At 36.8% G+C, this 22,356-nt stretch overlaps 1 protein-coding gene across 9 annotated transcripts in view; it reads left to right on the forward strand.

The window, feature by feature from the left end:
* The window catches only part of AP3B1 (adaptor related protein complex 3 subunit beta 1), a 230,528-nt gene that overhangs the window by 111,079 nt on the left and 97,093 nt on the right, over nucleotides 1-22,356 (forward strand). For all 9 annotated transcript variants that reach the window (XM_044777972.2, XM_044777965.2, XM_044777964.2 and 6 more), the window contains 2 exons: nucleotides 700-809; nucleotides 13,322-13,498. In XM_044777972.2, coding sequence (XP_044633907.2) covers nucleotides 700-809; nucleotides 13,322-13,498 — 287 coding nt within the window. The remainder of the gene's footprint in view (nucleotides 1-699; nucleotides 810-13,321; nucleotides 13,499-22,356) is intronic.

A 22,356-nucleotide genomic window follows, 5' to 3' on the forward strand; every position in this document is an offset into this window, starting at 1 on the left:
TCTTTCCTCCCGCCCCCTGAACTCCTGCTGGTGCTTCCTGTTGGCTAACACAGCTGGAGGTCAGGGGCAAGGGAGTCTGGTTGATGCAGTCCACAGAGGTCAGCCTCCAACGGCACAGAGACAGGCCAAGAAAGGCAGACAGTGGCTTCTGGGGACAAATGGAGACAGTCCAGCCACAGTCCCACTCTTTCTGGCCCTGAAGTCCATGCTATTTCTATAGGAACACCTTTCCTATCACTACTGATCCTTTCTACTCACTTTTATGGACATATCATTTAAGCAATTCCTATTTTCTTTAGAATTGGAAAAATGTTAATTTAGATTATAGGTGTTTGATTACCACTATATAATTGGTAGGAATCAAAGAACAGTATTTGAGAACTATGGTTAAAAGCCAGAGACACTTGAACGTTATGGTGATTGCATAGCCTAACCTTGCTTTGCTTTTTTGACTTCAAGAAGCAGAGATTAAAAGGGATATCAGAAGCTAGGAGACAGCAACAGAGGTTAGAAATTAAAGTGTACTCTTCTACCTAAGACAGATGTTCACCCCAAAAACTTGGAAGTACACTCATGTTATAGTTTTCACCCAGTTATTTAAGGCATGTAGAATGTTTTGCTAATTTAAATTTATATTTTACCAAGGATAATGCATTTGAATTGAATTACATATATTAAATGAGTAATTTTTTTTTTCAGAAATTGTTGTTGCTGAAAGTGTGGTTGTTATTAAGAAATTACTGCAGATGCAACCTGCGCAACATGGTGAAATTATTAAACATATGGCCAAACTCTTGGACAGCATCACTGTGAGTACCAACTGAGAGATCTTTGCTGAATTTTGCTCAGTAAATTATAGTTTTGTTAAAACAAACGGACATCCTAAAGTATAGTGGTTAAGACTCCTCAACAGTCTGGATTCAAATCCTGGTTCTAAGGTCACACACTGCTGTGGAAGGGAATTGTAAATCTGAAAAAGGAGTGGGATACAATAAACTCTGCAGTGCTGGATTAGCTGTGGAGATGTCAGTGTGAACATCATGGGTTTGTATACAGAGATGTCTAGATGGACATGTGTGTCTACACATGATCACATGTACACCTATGAATGCATATATGAGTATACAAACATCTTTGTCCCAACACTATCTTTTGAGAGGGCCTGCGTGCAAGATACCCCGGACCAAAGAGTTCACCTGGTGCCCAGATCTTGTTTCATTTTAAATGAAATATAATTTTATAACATAAAATTCACCCTTTTAAAGTATATAATTCAATGGTTTTTGGTAGTTTTTAAGGTCATACAGCCATCACCACTGTGTAATTCCAGAACATTTTCATCATCCCTGAAAAAGAATCCTATACCTCAAACTCCTGACCCTCCCCTTACTCCAGCCCCTGACAACCGCTAATCTACTTTCTGTCTCTATGGACTTGTTTATTCTGGTCATTTCATATAAATGGCATCACAGAATAAGTGTCCCTTTGCGTCTGGCTTCTTTCACTTAGCATGTTTTCAGGGTTCGTGCATGTTGTAGAATGTAGTACTGCATTCCTTTTTGTGGCAGACCTTCGTTTTTAAATTCCATTCATCACTCAAAGGAACCAGGGCTCCTTAAAGAAATGGCTATTTCAGAGCTAGGGCAAGGAAAGAACAAGATGATCTTGTTCTTTTTTGGCCAAAAAAGCAAGGAAGTGCTCAGAGAATGATAGAGACAGAAGAGGCAGCTTGAAGGGGCTCCCACTGACCAATTTGAGCAACAAAATAAATGACAGTAAAACGATTATATCCTGTTGAATAGGGTATGACTCTCTGATCCACACTGGAATGAATGAATGACTGAGTAGGGGAGAAAGAGAGGCTCCTCCTTACATTGCAAAAGCAACTAAGGTACAAGGAATGATGGAATTAGAATATCACCATTTGCCAGCCATCACAACGAGAAGTGATTCAAGCAAGAATCATTAACAAATGCTAAAAGGTAGGGGGGGTGAAAATTTGACCCCCCTTACTGAAAAGTAACAGGTTATTTGCACAGTCTCAAAGTATATGCTCATAAGATACTCAATTACAAAGAGTAAATTAATGACTTTTGACTTTACAATGGAGAAATCTGGCAGATGCTACCTAAACCAAATCCCTATGATGGCATTTGTTTGCCGGTGATGGAATCACGTACCTTCTGCCATGATACACTGAATAGAACTCTGTCTGTTGAATTCTTGCCCACAGTGAATGACTTCAATCTAATCAGGAGGAAACATGAGACAAAACCAAATGAAGGTATTCTACAAAATAACTGGCTTGTGCTCTTTAAAAATGCCAATATCATGAAACAGAAAGAAAAACTCAGGAACTTTTTCAGATTAAAAGGGATTAAAAGGGTATGGCAACTCCATGCAACACATAATTTTGGATTTTCTTTTGCTATAGAGGATTTTATAATTGGGATAATTGGCAAAATCTCCGTAAAATCTGTAGGTTAGATAAAGTATTCGTTCAGTGTTTAATTTCCTCATTTTTAAATAATTTTACTGTGGCTATGTAAGAGCATCCCTTTATTAGGAAGTTTGTACTGAAGTATTTCAGGGTATAAGGGTGTGTCTATAACTTTTATCAATTCAGAAACCACAATGTGTTTGTATATGTAGAGAGAAAGCTAAATAAAGCAAATGTAACAAAACGTTAACTTTCGGAGAATCTGGGCGAATGGTATTCAGAAATTCTTTTTACTCTTCTTGCACCTTTTCTATAAATCTAAAATTGTGTTTAAAAATTAAATTAAAAAATAAATATTAATCTCAGCTCCACCTCTTACCAGCTCCGTGTCCTTATATTAAAATCTCTGTACTTGACTTTTCCTATCTTGTGAAATGGTGATAGGAGAGGAACCCATACTGTTGTAAATATTGCGTTAGTTAATATGTGTAAAGCTCTTAGAACATCGCCTGGCATATAGTAGGGCTGTGTCAGTGTTAGCTGTTCTAAGTATTTAAGTCCTATTTTATTCTCTTCTTCCTTTTAGAGGTAAAGTTTTTGAAAGAATTTTCTGAAAAGAATTTTATTTCCTTACCTCAGACTCACTCCTCAACCCATCACAGTCCGATTTGGCTCCCTCCCACTCCACTAATTCTCCCTTTTCCAAGGTCCCTAACTCCTTATTAAATTCAGTGAATAATTTGCTGTTCATCTTTCCTGATCTTTCTTAGCATTTGACTTCACTGACCACTTCTTCTCTTTTGAAACATTCTCTCTCCATGGCTGCTCTCTGGTTTTTCTTCAAACTCTTCTCCACTGTGTTTGCCTGTTACCATGCCTATCCCTTGAATAGTAGTTCAAGTTTGACAACTAATGTGCTGTAACTGGTAGGGTTGTAGTTTAGGGGGAGTATATTACTTCCTTCTTTGAAGATGGGTAATCTGTACTCTGAGTCTGTTCTGAGGATCACATTTGTGTAGTTAAAGGTAATGGATGGCAAGGTTTTGGAGCCTACCAGTCAGGACCAATTTCTAATATCTCTGCTGGCAAAATTTTCTTTCCCTCAGGGTGTTATTAAAGCTTACAGGCCAATTAGACACTTATCTTAAAGCTAAGGATAAAGCTAAGACTCACAGGAGTCACTTAACGTCTGAGCTTTCACCACGTCTCTCACCAGAGAGTTCCTTTGTCTTATTTCTACTCTTATTGTTAATTAGTAAAGTCAGAACTGCTCATAAAGTTCGTGTGTTAGAGATGTAGGGGTTAAGAGAGTGGATTTGAAAACAGATGAGTCAGGTTCAAGTTTAGTCTCTACCTTTTTACCAGCTTTGTGAACTTAAGCAAGTTACTTCTCTATGCTCCTGTTTTCTCGTCTGTAAAAAGGGAACAGTAACACTAATAACCTCACAGATCTGTGTGAGGAGTAAATGAGTCCGTGTGTGTGAAACACTTAGAACAGCACTTAGTGTAAACTGTTAGTATGATCGTGGCTATATTTAATGTTTTTGAGGGAAACAAACTTGATGATAAGGTTTAAATTTAGTAAGTGTTCTTGTGGTCCCTTTTATATTTTACTTATTTATTTAACATAACTCCTGTAGTGCTAATCATATGCCAGGCACTATTCTAAGCACCTTAAAAATACAAATAATTAATTTTAGTAACAACTCTGCAAAGCAGGTACTATTAGTATTCACATTTTACATAAGAGAATACTGAGGCACAAAGCAGTTAAGTAACTTGCCTTAGGTCGCATAGCTAGTAGGTCTGCTTTCCTAACCAGTATGCCATGCTATATCTCTCTTCCATTTCTAGGCTCTTTCCTAACCAGTATGCCATGCTATATCTCTCTTCCATTTCTAGTCTCTTTCCTAACCAGTATGCCATGCTATATCTCTCTTCCATTTCTAGTCTGTTTCCTAACCAGTATGCCATGCTATATCTCTCTTCCATTTCTAGTCTCTTTCCTAACCAGTATGCCATGCTATATCTCTCTTCCATTTCTAGGCTCTTTCCTAACCAGTATGCCATGCTATATCTCTCTTCCATTTCTAGTCTCTTTCCTAACCAGTATACCATGCTATAGCTCTCTTCCATTTCTAGGCTCTTTCCTAACCAGTATGCCATGCTATATCTCTCTTCCATTTCTAGTCTGTTTCCTAACCAGTATGCCATGCTATATCTCTCTTCCATTTCTAGGCTCTTTCCTAACCAGTATACCATGCTATATCTCTCTTCCATTTCTAGTCTCTTTCCTAACCAGTATGCCATGCTATAGCTCTCTTCCATTTCTAGGCTCTTTCCTAACCAGTATGCCATGCTATAGCTCTCTTCCATTTCTAGTCTCTTTCCTAACCAGTATACCATGCTATATCTCTCTTCCATTTCTAGTCTCTTTCCTAACCAGTATGCCATGCTATATCTCTCTTCCATTTCTAGTCTCTTTCCTAACCAGTATGCCATGCTATATCTCTCTTCCATTTCTAGTCTCTTTCCTAGCCAGTATGCCATGCTATATCTCTCTTCCATTTCTAGGCTCTTTCCTAACCAGTATGCCATGCTATATCTCTCTTCCATTTCTAGGCTCTTTCCTAACCAGTATGCCATGCTATAGCTCTCTTCCATTTCTAGTCTGTTTCCTAACCAGTATGCCATGCTATATCTCTCTTCCATTTCTAGTCTGTTTCCTAACCAGTATGCCATGCTATATCTCTCTTCCATTTCTAGGCTCTTTCCTAACCAGTATACCATGCTATATCTCTCTTCCATTTCTAGTCTCTTTCCTAACCAGTATGCCATGCTATAGCTCTCTTCCATTTCTAGGCTCTTTCCTAACCAGTATGCCATGCTATAGCTCTCTTCCATTTCTAGTCTCTTTCCTAACCAGTATGCCATGCTATAGCTCTCTTCCATTTCTAGTCTCTTTCCTAACCAGTATGCCATGCTATATCTCTCTTCCATTTCTAGTCTCTTTCCTAACCAGTATACCATGCTATATCTCTCTTCCATTTCTAGGCTCTTTCCTAACCAGTATACCATGCTATATCTCTCTTCCATTTCTAGGCTCTTTCCTAACCAGTATACCATGCTATATCTCTCTTCCATTTCTAGGCTCTTTTTTGTATTCAGTTCACTTGCCTGCTCACTGACCTGGCTAGGATTTTATTATTGTTGTTTCCCTTTGCTTCCCCAAAATCTTTGACACATTGGGCATTAGATTGACATGGTCCATGTTTGCCCAAATGTGGAACAGATGTTTGATGTTGTTTGTCAGTGATGTATTAATGGGAGATGAGAAGGTAAACCTTCCTCAAGTCCTGAGATGGACATCCAGCATCTCTGTGTACCAAGCATCAAATTTCAGTAGTATCTGTAGTCATTGTAACAACCACAAATACTCCTACACATGTTTAGATACCTACTAGGGAAGTGGTGTGTTCGCCAGTAAGAACCAGTTTTCTATCCAGTAACTAATAAACCAAAGCAGGGAACTCTAGATAGGGGAAGACCGTGAGTAGAGATACGGACATGAGGATATGTGCGTATTTACAGACATAATTGAATGTGTAGGGATAGACTAGGAATGTCTTCAAAAACTGCTCAGTGTGAACTGTTGGAAAAGAAGGGCATAATATGAGGGAACTTATAATAATCTGGAACTGAAAATCTGGAGCAATCTTAGAAAACCTAGAGGTAGGATGGGATTGGGGCAGAATCACAGTGTTTGGAAGGCCTTGTGGGAGGAAGAGAGTGAAGGGAGGTGAAATTATTTTAATGTTCTTGTCTTGTGTTTAAAAAAGTAGGTAAAAATAGATTATCTTGGGGTGAAAACAGTGGGTTTTGGTGGGGGAAATAGTTAATATCTTGTTTCTAGGTAATAGTGGAGAAATGTGTGTCTGATTATGAGAAGGAAATAGGAATGATGAATTCTGTATTCCCAAATGTCTGGTGCAGAATTTAGTTAAAACTTGTGTTAGTAAACTTGTTCTGGTTTTTTTAGAAAGGGAGAGATGGTTACAAGAAGTGTTAGGGCTTTTTGGTGAATGTGCTGCTTATACACAAAACTTATGACAGTGTATGAGATCCATATCAGGCAAACCTCAGACTTTCTTGGAAGAAAAATTTGTTGTATTTGACTGTATCCCAGTCTGGGGCTAGTGGACATTTTTGATTGCATCAACTTTCTAAATGACAGTTGTTGGAATATTAGCCAAGTAGATTCTTATAGATCTATATAGCAAAGTTTGTTTTTTGTTTTTTTGTGTTTTTGTTTTTGTCAGAAGATAACCATTAGTGGAATACAAAAGTGTGGTGGGAATTCCAAATTCACAAAGGGAAAAAAGGGAATAGAAATGTAAAATAAGTAATAAATTTAAAAAAATAATAAAGTAGGATAGAAGAGTAAAAATCAAATATATCCTACCCTAAATATGAATAGACTAAATTCTCTCATTAAAAGACAGACTTTCAGGGCCTGGCCTGGTGGCACAGCAGTTAAGTTTGCACGTTCCTCTTTGGTGGCCTGGGGTTCACCAGTTCAGATCCTGGGTGTGGACCTACACGCTGCTTATCAAGCCATGCTGTGGTAGGTAGGTGTCCCACATATAAAAGATGGGCATGGGTGTTAGCTCAGGGCCAGTCTTCCTCAGCAAAAAGAGGAGGATTGGTGGCAGATGTTAGCTGAGGGCTAATCTTCCTAAAAAAAAAAAAGGACTTTCAAATTAGAGTGAAAAACAAAAGCTAGCTACAGGCCTTTCATAATTAAAACACCTTAATCAAAATGAAAAAGGTTGAAAATAAGAAGGTAAGGAAAGAGATATTAAGTGAATGTGACAGGGAAAGTGAGATTTAAAGTTAATTTAAAAGCATTTAACAAGATAAAAGGGAACATTATAAAATTAAAAAAAGATCAGGTTAGAGGGGCACCCTGTGGACAGAGCGGTTAAGTTTGTGCATTCCCGGGGTTTGCCAGTTCCCATCCTGGGCCTGGACCTACACACTGCTCATCAAGCCATGCTGTGGTGGTGTCCCACATAGAAGAACTAGAAGGACCTGCAACTAGGATAGACAACTATGTACTGGGGCTTTGGGGAGGAAAAAAAAGAGGAAGACTGGCAACAGATGTTAGCTCAGGGCCAATCCTACAAAAAAAAAAAAGATCAGTTTACAAAGAAACTAAGAAGCATAAACCCAAATGCATTAAGCATAATGCCAACCAAATAAATCTGCAAAGGAAAAATCTATTGGAAATGCAAGGAGAAACTGATAAAATGCATTTTGGTGGGTGACTTTACTATGCTTCTCTCATATTAGATATACCTAGTAGATTTTAAGTAGGATGTAGAACTAAGTAAGGACATAGAGAAATGAAATAATAGAATAAATACTCTATTTAGTAAATATAATTAAAACTTTATATTTCTTGAACAGATAATACCCACTTTTGTGTGCCTATCCATAGAACATTTACAAAAAATCAAGAATATACTTGGATATAAAGAAAAAACGATTTTATGTTTTTTAACCTTAAATAATAAAATTTAGAATTAAATAATTTAAAAGGATAGGAGACCAATTGTGAAATAAGAAATACACGTTTAGATCAAAGAAAAAGTTTAAAGAAAAAAATGTAAGCTTTTCATAAAACATAGAAAAAGAAAATGGTTTATTATTCTAAAATGTATGGGTCATGGCTCAAGCTATAATTGCCACCATTTTTAAAGTAGAGACCAGGAATAAAAGAGTTTGAAATTTGTCCTAAGAAATTTGAAGAACAATGAAACAAACTATAAAAACCTAAGAGAGATGAAAGTTGACTTTGTAAAACAGAATGCCAAAAAAAAGATAGTTGAAATTGATAAATACATCTTAAATCTGGTCCTTTGGAAAGATAATCTTGATTCTGATGAGCTAAAGAGAGAAAACAAAAGTAGACAAATTGGGAATGTGATATAGGAGAAATTAAAATGATTACAAGAAAACTATGTGCAATTCTATAGCACAAATTTGACCTTTGGGAACCTGCAAAGGTAACAATGAGCTGTTACTGTTTACTTACATCTGAGGGAGCTGAGGTGCTTCAGGCAGGGCAAGGAAGAAAGAAGCAAGACAGCTTGTGATGCAGAACTGGGAAAATGGTCAGGGAGTGGAGGCATGAACTGCTCCAGAAGAAGGTGGTGAGGGAGGAGTGTAGCCAAAAACAGCTTCAAACAGCAACGAGGAGTGATTGAATCCGCAGAATCTCTGCTCCAAACAGTTGAGAGAGCTATTCTCATAAGAACCGTAGCCACGTGGAAAAGAAAGCAGGGCTTTCTTAATCTGACCAAGCATGTGCTGACTCTAAATGTGGGCAAGGGATTCTAAAATGGGAGGCTTAGCCTGAGACCTCAAATGAGACCTCTTTCTTCCTGAATCTCTACCCGTTTCAACCTAAATCCAGGGGTGGTATCTTAAATCACTCTGATTTTAGCAAGAGCCGATCTGACCCGTGTCAGAGGACAAGAGGACAAAATTGAGCATGTTTTCCCTTAGTACCTAAGCCACTTTATCAGGGCAGAATCCTCGGCTCAAATACACTCCAGGAGGAGAGGCAACAAAAGTGATGGCCAGACTTCTTCCCGCTCTGGCCAACTTATCCATAAAACAAGAGGCAAAAGGAGGTAGGAAAATGCCCCACATGCAGGCATGCGGAAATAGGCAAGAGGATCCTGCCTGGAAAGGCTGGCCCTTGGGGAAGCTGCAGGAGACCGTGAGGGAGCCATTGCACAGTGTGGCAGAAGAACCTGGCAAAGGAGTAATCTTTCATTTGATTAATGAGTAAATGAGGCCCATTGAGGTAAAGTTATTGTCTCCATGATATACATGATCAGTCAGGGACCAGAACCAGTCTTATTGCCTTGCTGGCTGGTATTTTTCCCGGTGTTATGGTGCACTCATTTCTCTCTGCCCAGTGGCTATGCTGAACTCTGGGTTCAGACCTGGAGTTCCAGTCCTGGTCCACCACTAAGAGGCTATGAGGTGTTGGGCAAGTTTCTGAACCCGTTTGTGTCCCAGTTTCCTCATATATCAAGTAGGGATAATGGTTTCTAGGGCTTTTGTGATAATTGACTGAGAAAATGGGTAAACTACTGAAAAACAGTGCCAGCCACATGCTAAGAGCTCAATAGATGTTAGCTATATATTTTTTTTAAAAAAGAGAACATAGATTTTTATTGTTTTCAAGACTTTGATGCCATTTGTTATTTAGTAAGTAGTGTAGTTGAAAATATGAAAACTAAAATTTAAATTCATTCTACTTATTAAATTCATTCAAATTGAATAGACCTTGATAATGCAGTCAACTTGTATGTTCTGATTGTGAATATTTTATCCTTTGGAGTATCCTTCATTTGTAGTAAATACTGCTTTTGGAGCAAAGTTCTTCCAGAATAAAATGCTTACTACTTGAGGATTGTTCTTGTCGGCATTTTACATAATGTCTAATGGGATATATGAGGATTTCATATTATAAAGAACAATTGAAAGATGTTCTTCTGTAAAGACCACTGAGTAATACTGAAATAGCACTTTATGTGCTCCTTGCCTGGGTGCCACGCTGATCGCCTGCCATGTGCCCTGCTGCCCCAGCTTCATTCAGACTTCAGTTTTAATGCATACTGAGTTCAGATACAGAATATTGGATCTGATTTGCTCTTTGCATGCAGTTTGTTTAGATGTCTGCTGATTTTGCCTTTGACAAATTTAAATAAATAAAATTGATGTTTTTGTAGGATTTACTTTACACTCTTGTGCAGTGGGCTGGTGTTAAAACACAATAGCTTTTAAATTGAACTGCTTACAGAGTGATCTGTAAAATCTTTCTAGATGTCTTTCTATAACTGCTGTGGTCAGCTAGGAATCATTTGTTTTTGCAGGCAAGTTAATGGGTTAAAATGGCAGTGGAAACTGCCTTCTGGGTAGAAGGTTTAAAAAGTGCACTTAACCACTCACTCAGGGCACTTAGAATAAAGAATCAGGCAAAGTCATTTACAATCCAGATTGTCTTTGAAAATAGTGAAAAGCAGAGGTTCATAATGAAAGTATTATATCATATGCCCACATGTGTATTATTAGGTTGGCTTGAGTTCACTGTTCCTATTTATTCTGTAGTTGAAAAGACCATGGAGCACAAAAAGTGACTAATTTTCTTACTTGCTCTTTTTTCAGTTGCTTCAAATCTTTGAAAGTAGTGGCCGTGGATGCATAGTATCAGTGATATACAAATGAGAGTTCTATAATTTAATTGGGAGAGAAAGGGTGGGCTAGAATCTGAAGATCTTATGATACATATTCCAGCCAAATGCATGAAAACATTAGGTTTGTCAGTTTCCTAAGCTTTTTAATAAAGTACCATCACCAAAAGTTTGGTATAAATATATTTAGATTGATACTATTTCTTGTTATGGAGAGGTTTTCTAAGTTTTTTAAATATTTTACTTGGAAATTTTATTACCTCTGTTCTAGAACTTCTGAATATTATTCAACACACCCACCACCTTGAGATTTTCACTGTGAGCATTAGAATGTATTGATTTTTAATCTTTTTCAAAGAGTTATATTTTAAACATATGCGTTATGAATGTTTAGAGTGTTTAAATACTGTTATTTTAAACTCTTTGGGTATATTAATGAATAGGAACTTAAACTTTTTGGGATTGTCTTTTTAATTGCAAAAAAGAATTATAAGTGTGTTACTGGAAGAAAATTACTTAAAGTGAGGTAATATATTGTAGTATGTCATAGAATTCTAATTTTTATACTAGCAATATATAATAAAGTATTTAAGAAAAATAAATCTAGCATAACTGGAATCTGAAGTTGCCCATATATTCTTATTTAGAGGTATCTTTCGTTACGGCAGGCAACTTGAATTGCTTCATACTGGAAAATTTAATGTACCACTCAATTATTGTGCTTTAGCCCAATTTAAAATAATAGATTGGGAGTAAGGTCTTAATGCACTGTAACCTTTGGAACATTAGGTATAACCTCTTTCTTTCCAGAAATCAGTATATAGTAAGGATATCAAGGTTTTTCTGTTTGTTTTTTTGAGGAAGATTAGCCCTGAGCTAACTACTGCCAGTCCTCCTCTTTTTTGCTGAGGAAGCCTGGCCCTGAGCTAACATCCGTGCCCACCTTCCTCTACTTTGTATGTGGGAAGCCTACCACAGCATGGTGTGCCAAGTGGTGCCATGTCCACACCCGGGATTTGAACCGGTGAACCCCGGGCCCAAGAGGCGGGAATGTGCGAACTTAACCGCTGTGCCACTGGGCCAGCCCCAGGATATCAGTTTTAGCATACTGCATGAATAGATGTGTAATAGCGTTTAGTACTAATTGCATAAGTATACTGATTTCTTCTCTCTTACTAAACTCATTGTAATATTAATTTAAAGATGATGCTGTTATCATGATATTTGAAAATATATACTTTAATTTTAAAGCTTTTTTGATGACCTGATTCTGGTGAAAGCTCCAACTTAGGAGTATCTTAATAATTTTATATTATTTCATAAAATGGGTGTTTTGAAGGAATTTGAGATGGTGGGTTTTGTGATAAACTTTTAGCTGTGCAAAAGTCCTATTGTCACTTTCTTCTTTAACAGTGATACTATGTACAGCTGTGAAACTATAATGAAAATATTAGGACTTTATTTGAGGAATTGGAAAAGAATTTCATAAAAAGAATATTGTCTCTTCTTGTGGTGCTACCTCTTAATGATAGTCATTGGCTTTTTCATTTATTATGAAAAGAAAATTTTCTATACTAGGTGAAAATGTCCACAGACGCTAATTTACATACCTCTTCAAATTCCTTTTGGAATAGGGGAGGATACAGATAAACCAATAGTAATACAGCTAATTTGCATACTCTAAAATGTTGGTGTTAATGGTGTTGATGGAAGGTTTCCAATTTGTAGCAAAGCAGTTATTTTTAAGAAACAAATTATATTGAAATGTACTTTTTAAAAAAAGTATATAATGACAAATGCAGTATTGGACAGATCTAACTTATCTTTATTTCTTTTGTTGATGGCCAAATAATAGACTAAGATGCATGATGTTAATAAGCAAGTCCTGATGGTCTTGTCAGTTTTATATGTTTCCAACACTGTAGATGCAAATACATAGAGGACAGTTTTGATTTGGAATCATAACCTTGAATGAATCTATTCCTTTTTCTTTATTATCCATGGATTCTCAAAACGTGGTTTACAGACCACCTGTCTCAGGAATCAACTGTGATGCTTCCTATAGCCTGGATTCCTGGGCCCCACCACAGAGCTACTGTCTTGGAGCTGATACCAAAACCCTACAGTTTTAATAAGAACCCTAGATGATTTTTATGGACATCGAGGTTTGTGAACCAGTGCCCTAGAGCAGGGCTCGGCAAACTTCTGTAAATTGCTTGATAGTAAATATTTTCAGCCTTGTGGTCTTTGTTGTAACTACTCATCTCTGCTGTTACAGCGTAAAAGCAGCAGGAGTAATTAATACACAAACAAATGTGTGTGGCCAGCCAGATTTGGCCCGCAGATTTGCAGATCTCTGATCTACCTTTGCAGATCTATCTTTATGAAGCTGTTCTAAGGTATTATCTCTGAAGTCAGTTTTGATGAGATTTTTTTGTGTGTTTATTTTTTGATAACTGAAGAAAATCTGTAAATATAAGAGGACTTCCTGGATATACATTAAATGAATTAATAGATGTAAAACCTTTATAAATTTAAAGGCTTTTCTGTGTTAATATTAAGAAGAGTGTGATTGTCTTATTGGTAACTATGTAATCTGCTTTTAATATAGGTTCCTGTGGCTAGAGCAAGTATTCTTTGGCTAATTGGAGAGAACTGTGAACGAGTTCCTAAAATTGCCCCTGATGTTTTGAGGAAGATGGCTAAAAGCTTCACTAGTGAAGATGACCTGGTCAAACTGCAGATTTTAAACCTGGGAGCAAAGTTGTATTTAACCAACTCCAAACAGGTAAGAGACTAATCTTCAGTCTACCTCTGTGATCTCTGCTTTCCTCTTTGCTCTGGTCAAGCAGCTGTGGCCTCTTCATGCATTAGGGGTGCAAGGAGATGCCATTCTAGTCTGGCAGGGGAGAAAAACAGATAAAAAATGAAATAGTATATGTTAAGTGCTGTAATAGAAGTACTGAGATATAGTGGAACTCCGGAGGAAAGAATTATTGAAAGTCTGAAGTAGAAGAAGGTGAGAGATCAGAGAAAGTTTCATAAAGGATAAGACTCTTGACTAAGGGCTTGGAAGGAGTGGAATGCTATATAGAATAAGGAAAGAGGAGAGCAGAGGGTCAGTCATGAAACAGCTCGGTGCCTTCAAGAAATTTAAAGCTGAGTCTGCAAAGGTAGGCAAGGCCAGGACCTGGAGTGGCAGGTGCTATGGACCTTGTTCTCCAGGTGAAGGGAAACAGTTAAATATTTTTTAGCAGTGGTGTAATTTACCAGATTGCAGTTTAGAATATTCGTTTTGTAAGTCAGTTGACTCTTCGAGGAACCGTTGGTAAGAGGAATCACCTCTGTGTGTGAGGTATGTAGAATCACCTCCATGTATAAAATATGGGCTTGCCCATCCTTCTTCCTGGATCTGAATTGCTCTTCTCCACGAGTGGAGCACTCACCCTGATCAGTGAGACTGGCGAAGCTTCTTGCTCATTTGCAGCCGGGCCTCTTAGTAGGCTTTGTGGTCTGTGTCCTGTGTTTGTCTCTCTAATTTTTCCTTTCTCTCTGACTCTCACTTTGCCTCTGTGGATGTTTTTTCTCTGTTTCCCTCTCTCTGTCTCTGTTTTTGTCTCCCTCCTCCCCAAAATTCTCTCTGCCTAGTATCTTTCTAACATCCTTCACCCCTCCTCTCTCTCTGTCTGTCTCTCACACACACACCACCACCAGAGTCTGATGTGGGTGTCTGTCATTCTCTCTTTCCTCTCCCATCAGTGTTCTTCTCTCTCTTTTTGTGTTTACTGTATGTCTCTCTCTGTGTCTTTCTTTCTGCCTTCTCTGCCTACCCATAGGACACTCATTCTCTAGTGAGCTGATATTGGCCATTCACAATCTTCAGGCTGACTCCTCAGATTCACCTCTGTATGGTTGGGGATTGTCTTCATCCCTAATTGTGACATGAGTTGTATTGTTGTAACTTTTGCTGATTGGTGTACAAAATGTACCAAATAATTGTGAATATCTTGAGCGTATTTCTATATTTAGATTTTATCTTTACATTTTAAGTCAGTCTTTGAACGGAATCAGTTAATCATTTTCAAGTGTCATATAGATTTCTTAACGTGATGAGTTATTTTGTAAAAACTCAGTGAAAGAAAGGGAACCTGTTTGCTGTTGAGTTTATTTTTTGATAAAAACTGTTATAGCTTCACACTCCCTGTGTTCAGTAAATCCATGTGTTATTACGAAAGTCAGTATAACACCTAGAATATTATGATTGTTATGACTTCCTGTCTGGTTTGGCCACTGTAACTCTATCTTATAGATTATTAAAAAGAAAAGTAATGCAAAATTAATGTTAATCAAGACTGAAAGAGTTACGTCTTACAAAGCTAAGTGAAGGCTCTACTTTGGCCCTCCTCTTTGTAGCTGTCAGTACCCAGTAATGGAGTGTTGTACGCTGTTCAGAAATTGTAGAATGTAGTCCATGTCTTTTTATCTGGTGTATTTGAAGACAACATAGTTTGCGTGTAGATATTTTTTTCTTGAATGGTAGCATTAATTGAAGTTTTGGAACTCAGCTTCTGAAGTATTCTATTTTACATTTTAGAATGATATTTCTAGATAACCACAATAGACTCTGCCATCAGCTGGTGAAAACAGTGATATTTAGAAAATATACCAAATTTTCACATATATTTTTACTAACTAGTTTTTAAATGATTAAATATAAAAACAGATAAATGAAGGTGTCCTGTCGAGCTGTGCTCTGTTCTCCAGTTTCTCATTTCTCAAGAAAAGGAGTTTGAGAGAATTGATAAGTGAAGATTAGCATGAAAGAATGATTTCTAGGGGCTGGCCTGGTGACATGATAGTTAAGGTCATGTGCTCTGTTTCAGCGCCCCAGGGTTCGCTGGTTTGGACCCCGGGTACAGAGCTCCACACCACTTCTCAAGCCATGCTGTGGCAGTGTCCCACACACAAAATAGGGGAAAACTGGCACAGATGTTAACTTAGTGAGAATCTTCCTCAAGTGGGAAGAAAAAAGGAAGATTGGCAACAGATATTAGCTCAGGGCCAATCTACCTCACCAAAAAAAAAAAAAAAAAAAATTTCTAGCACCATTAACTTGACAGCATTTTTAAGTTGTGTGGTTCGTCCCCATTGGATATGAGACAATGATTCCTTTGAGCTAAATGTAAAAAATTGTCTTCTGTACTTATTTATTTTACCATCTTTAAAACTAAACTAGGGAGACTAAGCCAGTGTTCAGGGACTGGTTTGCCATGAAGTCCTGATTTTTTTTGTAGGTCTGACTTCCCTGTGGTCTAGACACTTCAGTGAGCATTTCCAGAATGTTTATTGATTATTTAGTTATAGAAAATGTCTGTGTTGATTTTTATAAGATTTAGCACATTGTGTTCATTTGTATGCTTGAGGAATAATTGAATAATAAACTTCTTTAATACCTTAAAATGTTTTTACCTGGTATAAAAAAGAGTGAAAAACTTCGTCAACAGTCTGTTTTGGTACGGTCAAGTTTGCTCCTACTGGACTGACTCTCCCATAGAGAACAACTATAAACTCTGGAAAAATACAATAAATAACTACCTGAATTCTCAGAAGAGTAAAGAAAACCAGGAATTGACAGTTGGAAGACGGGAGGGGCACAGAATAAATTTCCCCACTTTTCTGGCTTTTATCCTGATGACAGGCTACAATTTGCACTATGCATGGAGGCTAAAACTCCAAAAGCAAACCCAAAGTCCTTCTGGCCTGAGAAAATAGAGAACGTAGTTCAAGAAAACCACAGATATTGGAAAGTTAGGAAGAATTCTAGAAATGAGAGAACCAGAGTGGAGGAGCCTCAAAATCTGTGAAGAACTCTGCCCAAGTCTCTGGCTGACCCCTGACCCAGACATGCACATAATGGATTCAGAGCAGCACAGCTAAGAATAATGGAGCTGAACTCAAATTTGACCGCCAAAGAGACAGAGTTTGCACTTTGATCCCAGCCAAGTTAATTGCCTGCTAAAACAAACAAACAAAAATCAATACTCTTTTAAAGAGTATAACAATGTCCAGGGTCTCTACAATATAACATTCATAATGTCCAAGATACAATTCAGGATTACTCTACCTAACAAGAACCAGAATGAGAGTTATTGTTTAATGTCTATAGAGTTTTGATTTGTGAAGATACAAATATTTCTGGAGGTGTATGGTGGCGATGGTTGCACAACACTGAATATACTTAATGCCACTGAACTGCACACTTAAAAATGGTTAAACTGGTAAGTTTTATGTATATTTTACCATAATAAAAAAGAAGAGGAGGAAAGTATGATCAATTTCAAGAAAAAAAAACCAATAGAAATCAACCCTGAGATGACCCAGATATTGGAATTTGCAGGCAAACATTTTGAAGCAGCTTTTATAACTGGTCGGTGATATAAAGGAAAATATACTCACAATGAAGGAAAAGATAACTCTCAGCAGAGAAATAGAGACTGTAAAAAACAATCAAATGTAAGTTCTAGAACTGAAAAATACAGTACCTGAAAAATCAGCATCTTGTCTACTTTAATATTATGTATTCTCCACATTTTAATGCTGTCATCAAATCCTGTCTTGCCACTTACTAGCTCCATGCTTTTGGACAAATTATATAACTCATCCAAGACTCAGTTTCCTCATCTGTAAAATAGGAATTATGATAATATAGTCAGTTCTTTGTAATACAACAAATATGTTCTAAAAAGTCATTGTGCTTTACAAAATTGCACAGTAAAAACTACAGGGATTATTAGAAAAATGGATCTAGAGGCACAGCACTCAAAAACTTCATTGGTGACACATTAAAACAAAAAAGAGAAAGAACCTAATAAAAACAGGAGCACAATATTACACGTTAAGTGGTTAAGAAATACATACAAACTAAAATGACTATAGCTCTTTACCTTGAAAAAGACCTGAGGTTTGCTGGTGGAAATGGGTGTTGGAAAGGTTGTATTTGTGAGTTAAGTGGTGGAAGGAGAGTTAGTCTGCAGTCGGATGGAAAGTTGTACCACCACATGTGGCTGACTGTGGCCCATTACTTGTGTGGTGACATGAGGCAGATGTTGATGTGGGTGTGTTTGGCTATTCCTATACAACCCAGGTCAGCCTGGTGCAGTTTTCTTGTCTTAGACTGTTATTATATGAGTATGTATCCATATATAGTGTATGTTATTGTTCTGTGGACTTTGAAATTTTGAATAAGTAGATACTCTATGTATAGTTTTGCAACTTAGTTTTTTCACGTAATACTGTGTTTTTAAAATATTGACACATGTAGATATAATTCCTTCCTTTTAATTAACTGTCTCATTTTCTGTGAGACTGGCTTCTACTTTTCCACTGTTAGCAAAGAAAGTATTTCATGAGTATCTTTAGTACTTGTATTTTCTTTGTATCATGTTTTAGACTTTCTGATTCTTAGTGACAAGTTTTCTAAATCATAGTGATGTTTTGGGAATCCTCCCTGAAGTTAAAAGCAGATTCTGTCTCGCCCTGTGATTCGAGACTTTGGAGAAATCTATCCCCGCCTCCAGCCCCTTCAATGTGACTTAGCAAACAGGGTTCAGGCTCTGTGAGTGAAACCTCTACCCCTTTCTTGGGTATTTTTCTTGGCATTAAAAACCTCAAGTAAGTATAACATATAGAGGAAGAACTTACAGAAAACTTTTCAGGTTGACAAAAATATGGATACTGTTCAATTCATGAGATTCCCTCCAAGTCACATAAAGAATCCTGTTCAGTCGTGAAGTGATGAAATGATGAGATGGCACACTAGTCCTGCTTCGATTTGCCTCTGACATAAGTTAGGAATCCTGTGTAACTTTCCTTCATTTACCAAACACATTTGCCTGGATCTTGCTCTTTAAAAGTGACCACTGTATGGCACCAATATTATTCTTTGCTATGCTAAGTGCTGAATTCTGTATACTTGTTTATATTCCTTCAACTAAAAGTATATCTAAGCTGATTTTACGACTGTACTTTAAAAGACCTTTTTTATTATTTTGTGCTGACATTAACTATTTGAAGAAAGCTATTGTTTGAGCAAATATTTACTCGCTTATTACTTGTTGGAGTATTTAGGTGAAAGTATGATGCTCATATTTTGAGACTTTTTTTACATAATGAATTCCTAAATTTTTATATAGCATTCCCCTAAATTCATTTTTCCTATATCACAATGACTTAGAGTCAATCTGAAGAGAGTATAAGTGGTGTAAATAGTATCTGGACAGCATTAGCTATCAGTTGGTGCCAGTAATGATTCCTTAAATCTAAGCAGGAAAATTAACCTGAAATCAAAATTTAATAAATAGCTATATATAAGATATTGAATTTTCTCTTAATAACAGTACAATTGTGTTATTCTCTTTGCTCATCTTGTATAATTTTATGAATAAAGCCAATTTAGAAGTACTGTTTTATGTCCCCTCTGGTCTAAAGTTGAGCCTTTGACCATATTAAAACGCCATATTGTTTACTTGACCATTGTCTACTTTCTTCATAACTGTTGTGTAGGACAGATCTAATTTATGTCTTTTGTCTCAGTGTCCCATCCTGTTTAGGATTTGTCCCAAATTTTTCATTTTTAGTGAAGTAGTGTCATTAATGGTCTCATTAAAACAAGACACAGTAAGTTTGTAGGCCTCCACATTGTGCGTCTGACCTCTGCCGTGGTTTTGCTAGGGGCGTTTAACACACAAGTGTAGTCAGCAGAGGTTTCATTTTAATATGTGAAGCATTTAAATCGGAAAGACTTTGTCTTTCTTTCTCCAACTTTTTTGAGATGCAGCGTCATCTATATTCTCCCTTTCAGAGCAGCATGCAGGGTGTGTGCTGGTAAAATGAAGTGTGATCTCACAAGGCAGTTGGGAAAAGCTAACTCCTTTGCCTTTCCAGTGGTGGTGAGATAAGTGTTTAAGTGTTTCGTGTGCTGGCAACTTGATGTATCAGCGAGCTGTGCCGTGGCCTGTGTGAAGCCTCGGTGGATGGGGCTGTCAGTGGATGGACTCAGAGGAACACATGGGAGGTTAGAGGTTGGTTGTAGGTGAGCTATGTGCAGGAGTGAGAGACAAAACAGTCCTGCTATGGATCATGAAAGAGAGTGGTCAGAACACTCGCTACAGGAGCTTTGTCATTTATTGTGTAGTGTAAACCTAAAACCTATTTATTTTATTATTTGGCAGTTCTCTTTTTATTTTGTTATAAACTCAGCAGCAATAAATCCTTAAAAATGAAAGCGTATATTTAGTGAAGGATGAAGTACTGAATTTCTGCCTCAGTTCTTAACATGCACAAAATGTTTATCAACATTTACCATCCCCCGTGAGAGTTGTAGTGCTGTCACTGACCACGCAACAGCAGAAGACGTGCGAAAATCTGCTGAAAATGGGTCAGCATCTGTTTAGAAAGTTAGGAGTTTTTTAAAGAAGCCTGTGCCTCAAGATGACAGTGAAATATACACAGGTGCAGAAGATGTTTGCATCTTTCTCTGAAATGTGATCTCATTTAGATCAAATAACTGCTTTAAATTAACTTCGTTCATTTTTTATTCCAAGTTTTCTTTCGCATATCTGAAAAATGAGGCAATATCTGTTAACGTATTGGCTCCATTAGCAGAAAAAGGACCTAAACAATGCTGATTTTTCAAATAGAAAATCAATTAATTCCAATAATAGTTTGACTTTTCTCACTCAAAGCTTTTGCACATTTGTTCTGTCAGCCCTGTAAATGGAATCAAAGTAAAGCTTTTGGAAGTTTATTCTGTCAAAAATGCTATAAATGCTGTAGTAAACTTAAGAGCCCAACATGAAAGGTAAAATTACTTGTTTTTGCCAAAAGGATGTTGTCATGGAAAAATCAATGTTCTTATTAAATTAAGAAAACTATAGAACAAATATTTTGGGAACTGGTTGTGGTGCATGCAAACCTACACTGCTTGTTCTACCAATTCAAATAAAACTGTAATGGTCAAATTTACTGATATTTGATATCTATAGTTTAACTGAACTGCTGAATTCTTGTGATGAAACTATATTGAAAAAACATACTTCAGCATGATGGCGTGCTCTCTTGTACACAACACTCTTTGCTGCATGTTACCAACAGGGTTTTAGAAATGTGATTTTTTGAAAAACTGCTTTGTAAATTAACGTAAGTCCCCTATGTTGGTGTTTTTTTTTTTTTTTGCCAGGGGGATGGGAGTAGAAGGGAGTAAAAGAACCTTCTGCATATTGGCTAGATTTTTATTCAAAATCATTTGGAAATCTTTAAAATGTTCACCAAGTAGAGTGCCAAAACCTTCAGCTTTTGAAAATTTCTGCGCATAAGCAGTTCTTGGAAACGAATCTTGCAAACTGGAAGACATTGAAATTTATCCTTATAAAAACAAGGGAAGAACTGAACAAATTAAGTGCTGCGAGCTCAAGATTTATTTTAGAAGTTCTGTCATTTGCAGTATCTCAGCTATTGTGAAGACTTTTTTTGATGGAGCTCCTATTTTTAATTGGTTAAGTTTATATTTTATATTAGAATGAAATGAAATTGAGAAGACAGTTGATTTTGCAGTTTCTAAATTTGGTGAAATATTCAAAAAAAAGTATGAGTAGAGAATTATTTTAAAGTTTGTCCCATAAAATAATTATCGAAGTGTCATTGAATGGGGAAAATTGAATGGAGGGGGAAAAGTTAAATATCTGGGCTTGAAATATTTACAGATTTCAACCTAAAAGGATTGAGAATATCCTTCATTCCACAGAATTTTCTCTGCGCTCATCAGATTGTTCAGTACTGTAAAGAGGGTGTTTTCTCCATTAAAAATAGTATGTTTGGGGCCAGCCCCATGGCCCATGGTTAAGTTCACGCGCTCCACTTCGGTGGCCCAGGGTTTCGCTGGTTCAGATCCTGGGCGCAGACATGGCACCGCTCATCAGGCCATGCTGAGGCAGCGTTACACATAGCACAGCCAGAGGCACTCACAGCTGGAGTCTACAGCTGTGTGCTGAGGGGCTTTGGGGAGAAAAATAAAAAAAAAGATTGGCAACAATTGTTAGCTCACATGCCAATCTTTAAAAAAAAAAAAGTATGATCTATAGAGAAGAGTAAGCTGAAAATGTCAACAATTTCATAATTATTGATCATAATTAAAATTTTGAAGAAGATTATAGACAATCTTATTTTTTTAATAAAACCCTTCAAAATAATAAGACCATGTAAGAATACATTCTTTAGGAAATACCAATGACTTGGTATTAGTGACAGGTACAGCCAAGAAACTGATTGCAGTATGTGAATGTGCAGTGAATTTTCTGCTTATGTTTCTAATGCATCATTGTGTACAGATATGTTTTTATCTTTTAGAAAAAGTTTTATTTTTGAAAAAATATTTTTAGTAGAATTTTTATAGGCTGACCAATATAATAAAACAAACTTTACAGTCAATAAATGCATATTTTAAAAATTACATACTTTTAATTATTCCCTATCTCACTCTCAATAGTGTCTGTTAATATATTGAAATAGTTTAATTTCCTAAAAAGTAATTTTGGGGTTCAAAAATATAAGCAAAATGTATCCCTTCACTAGCTCAAAAAAAAAATCACT

This window comes from Equus asinus, chromosome 9, assembly GCF_041296235.1.
Source record: "Equus asinus isolate D_3611 breed Donkey chromosome 9, EquAss-T2T_v2, whole genome shotgun sequence".
In the NCBI taxonomy this organism is placed as follows: Eukaryota; Metazoa; Chordata; class Mammalia; order Perissodactyla; family Equidae; genus Equus; species Equus asinus.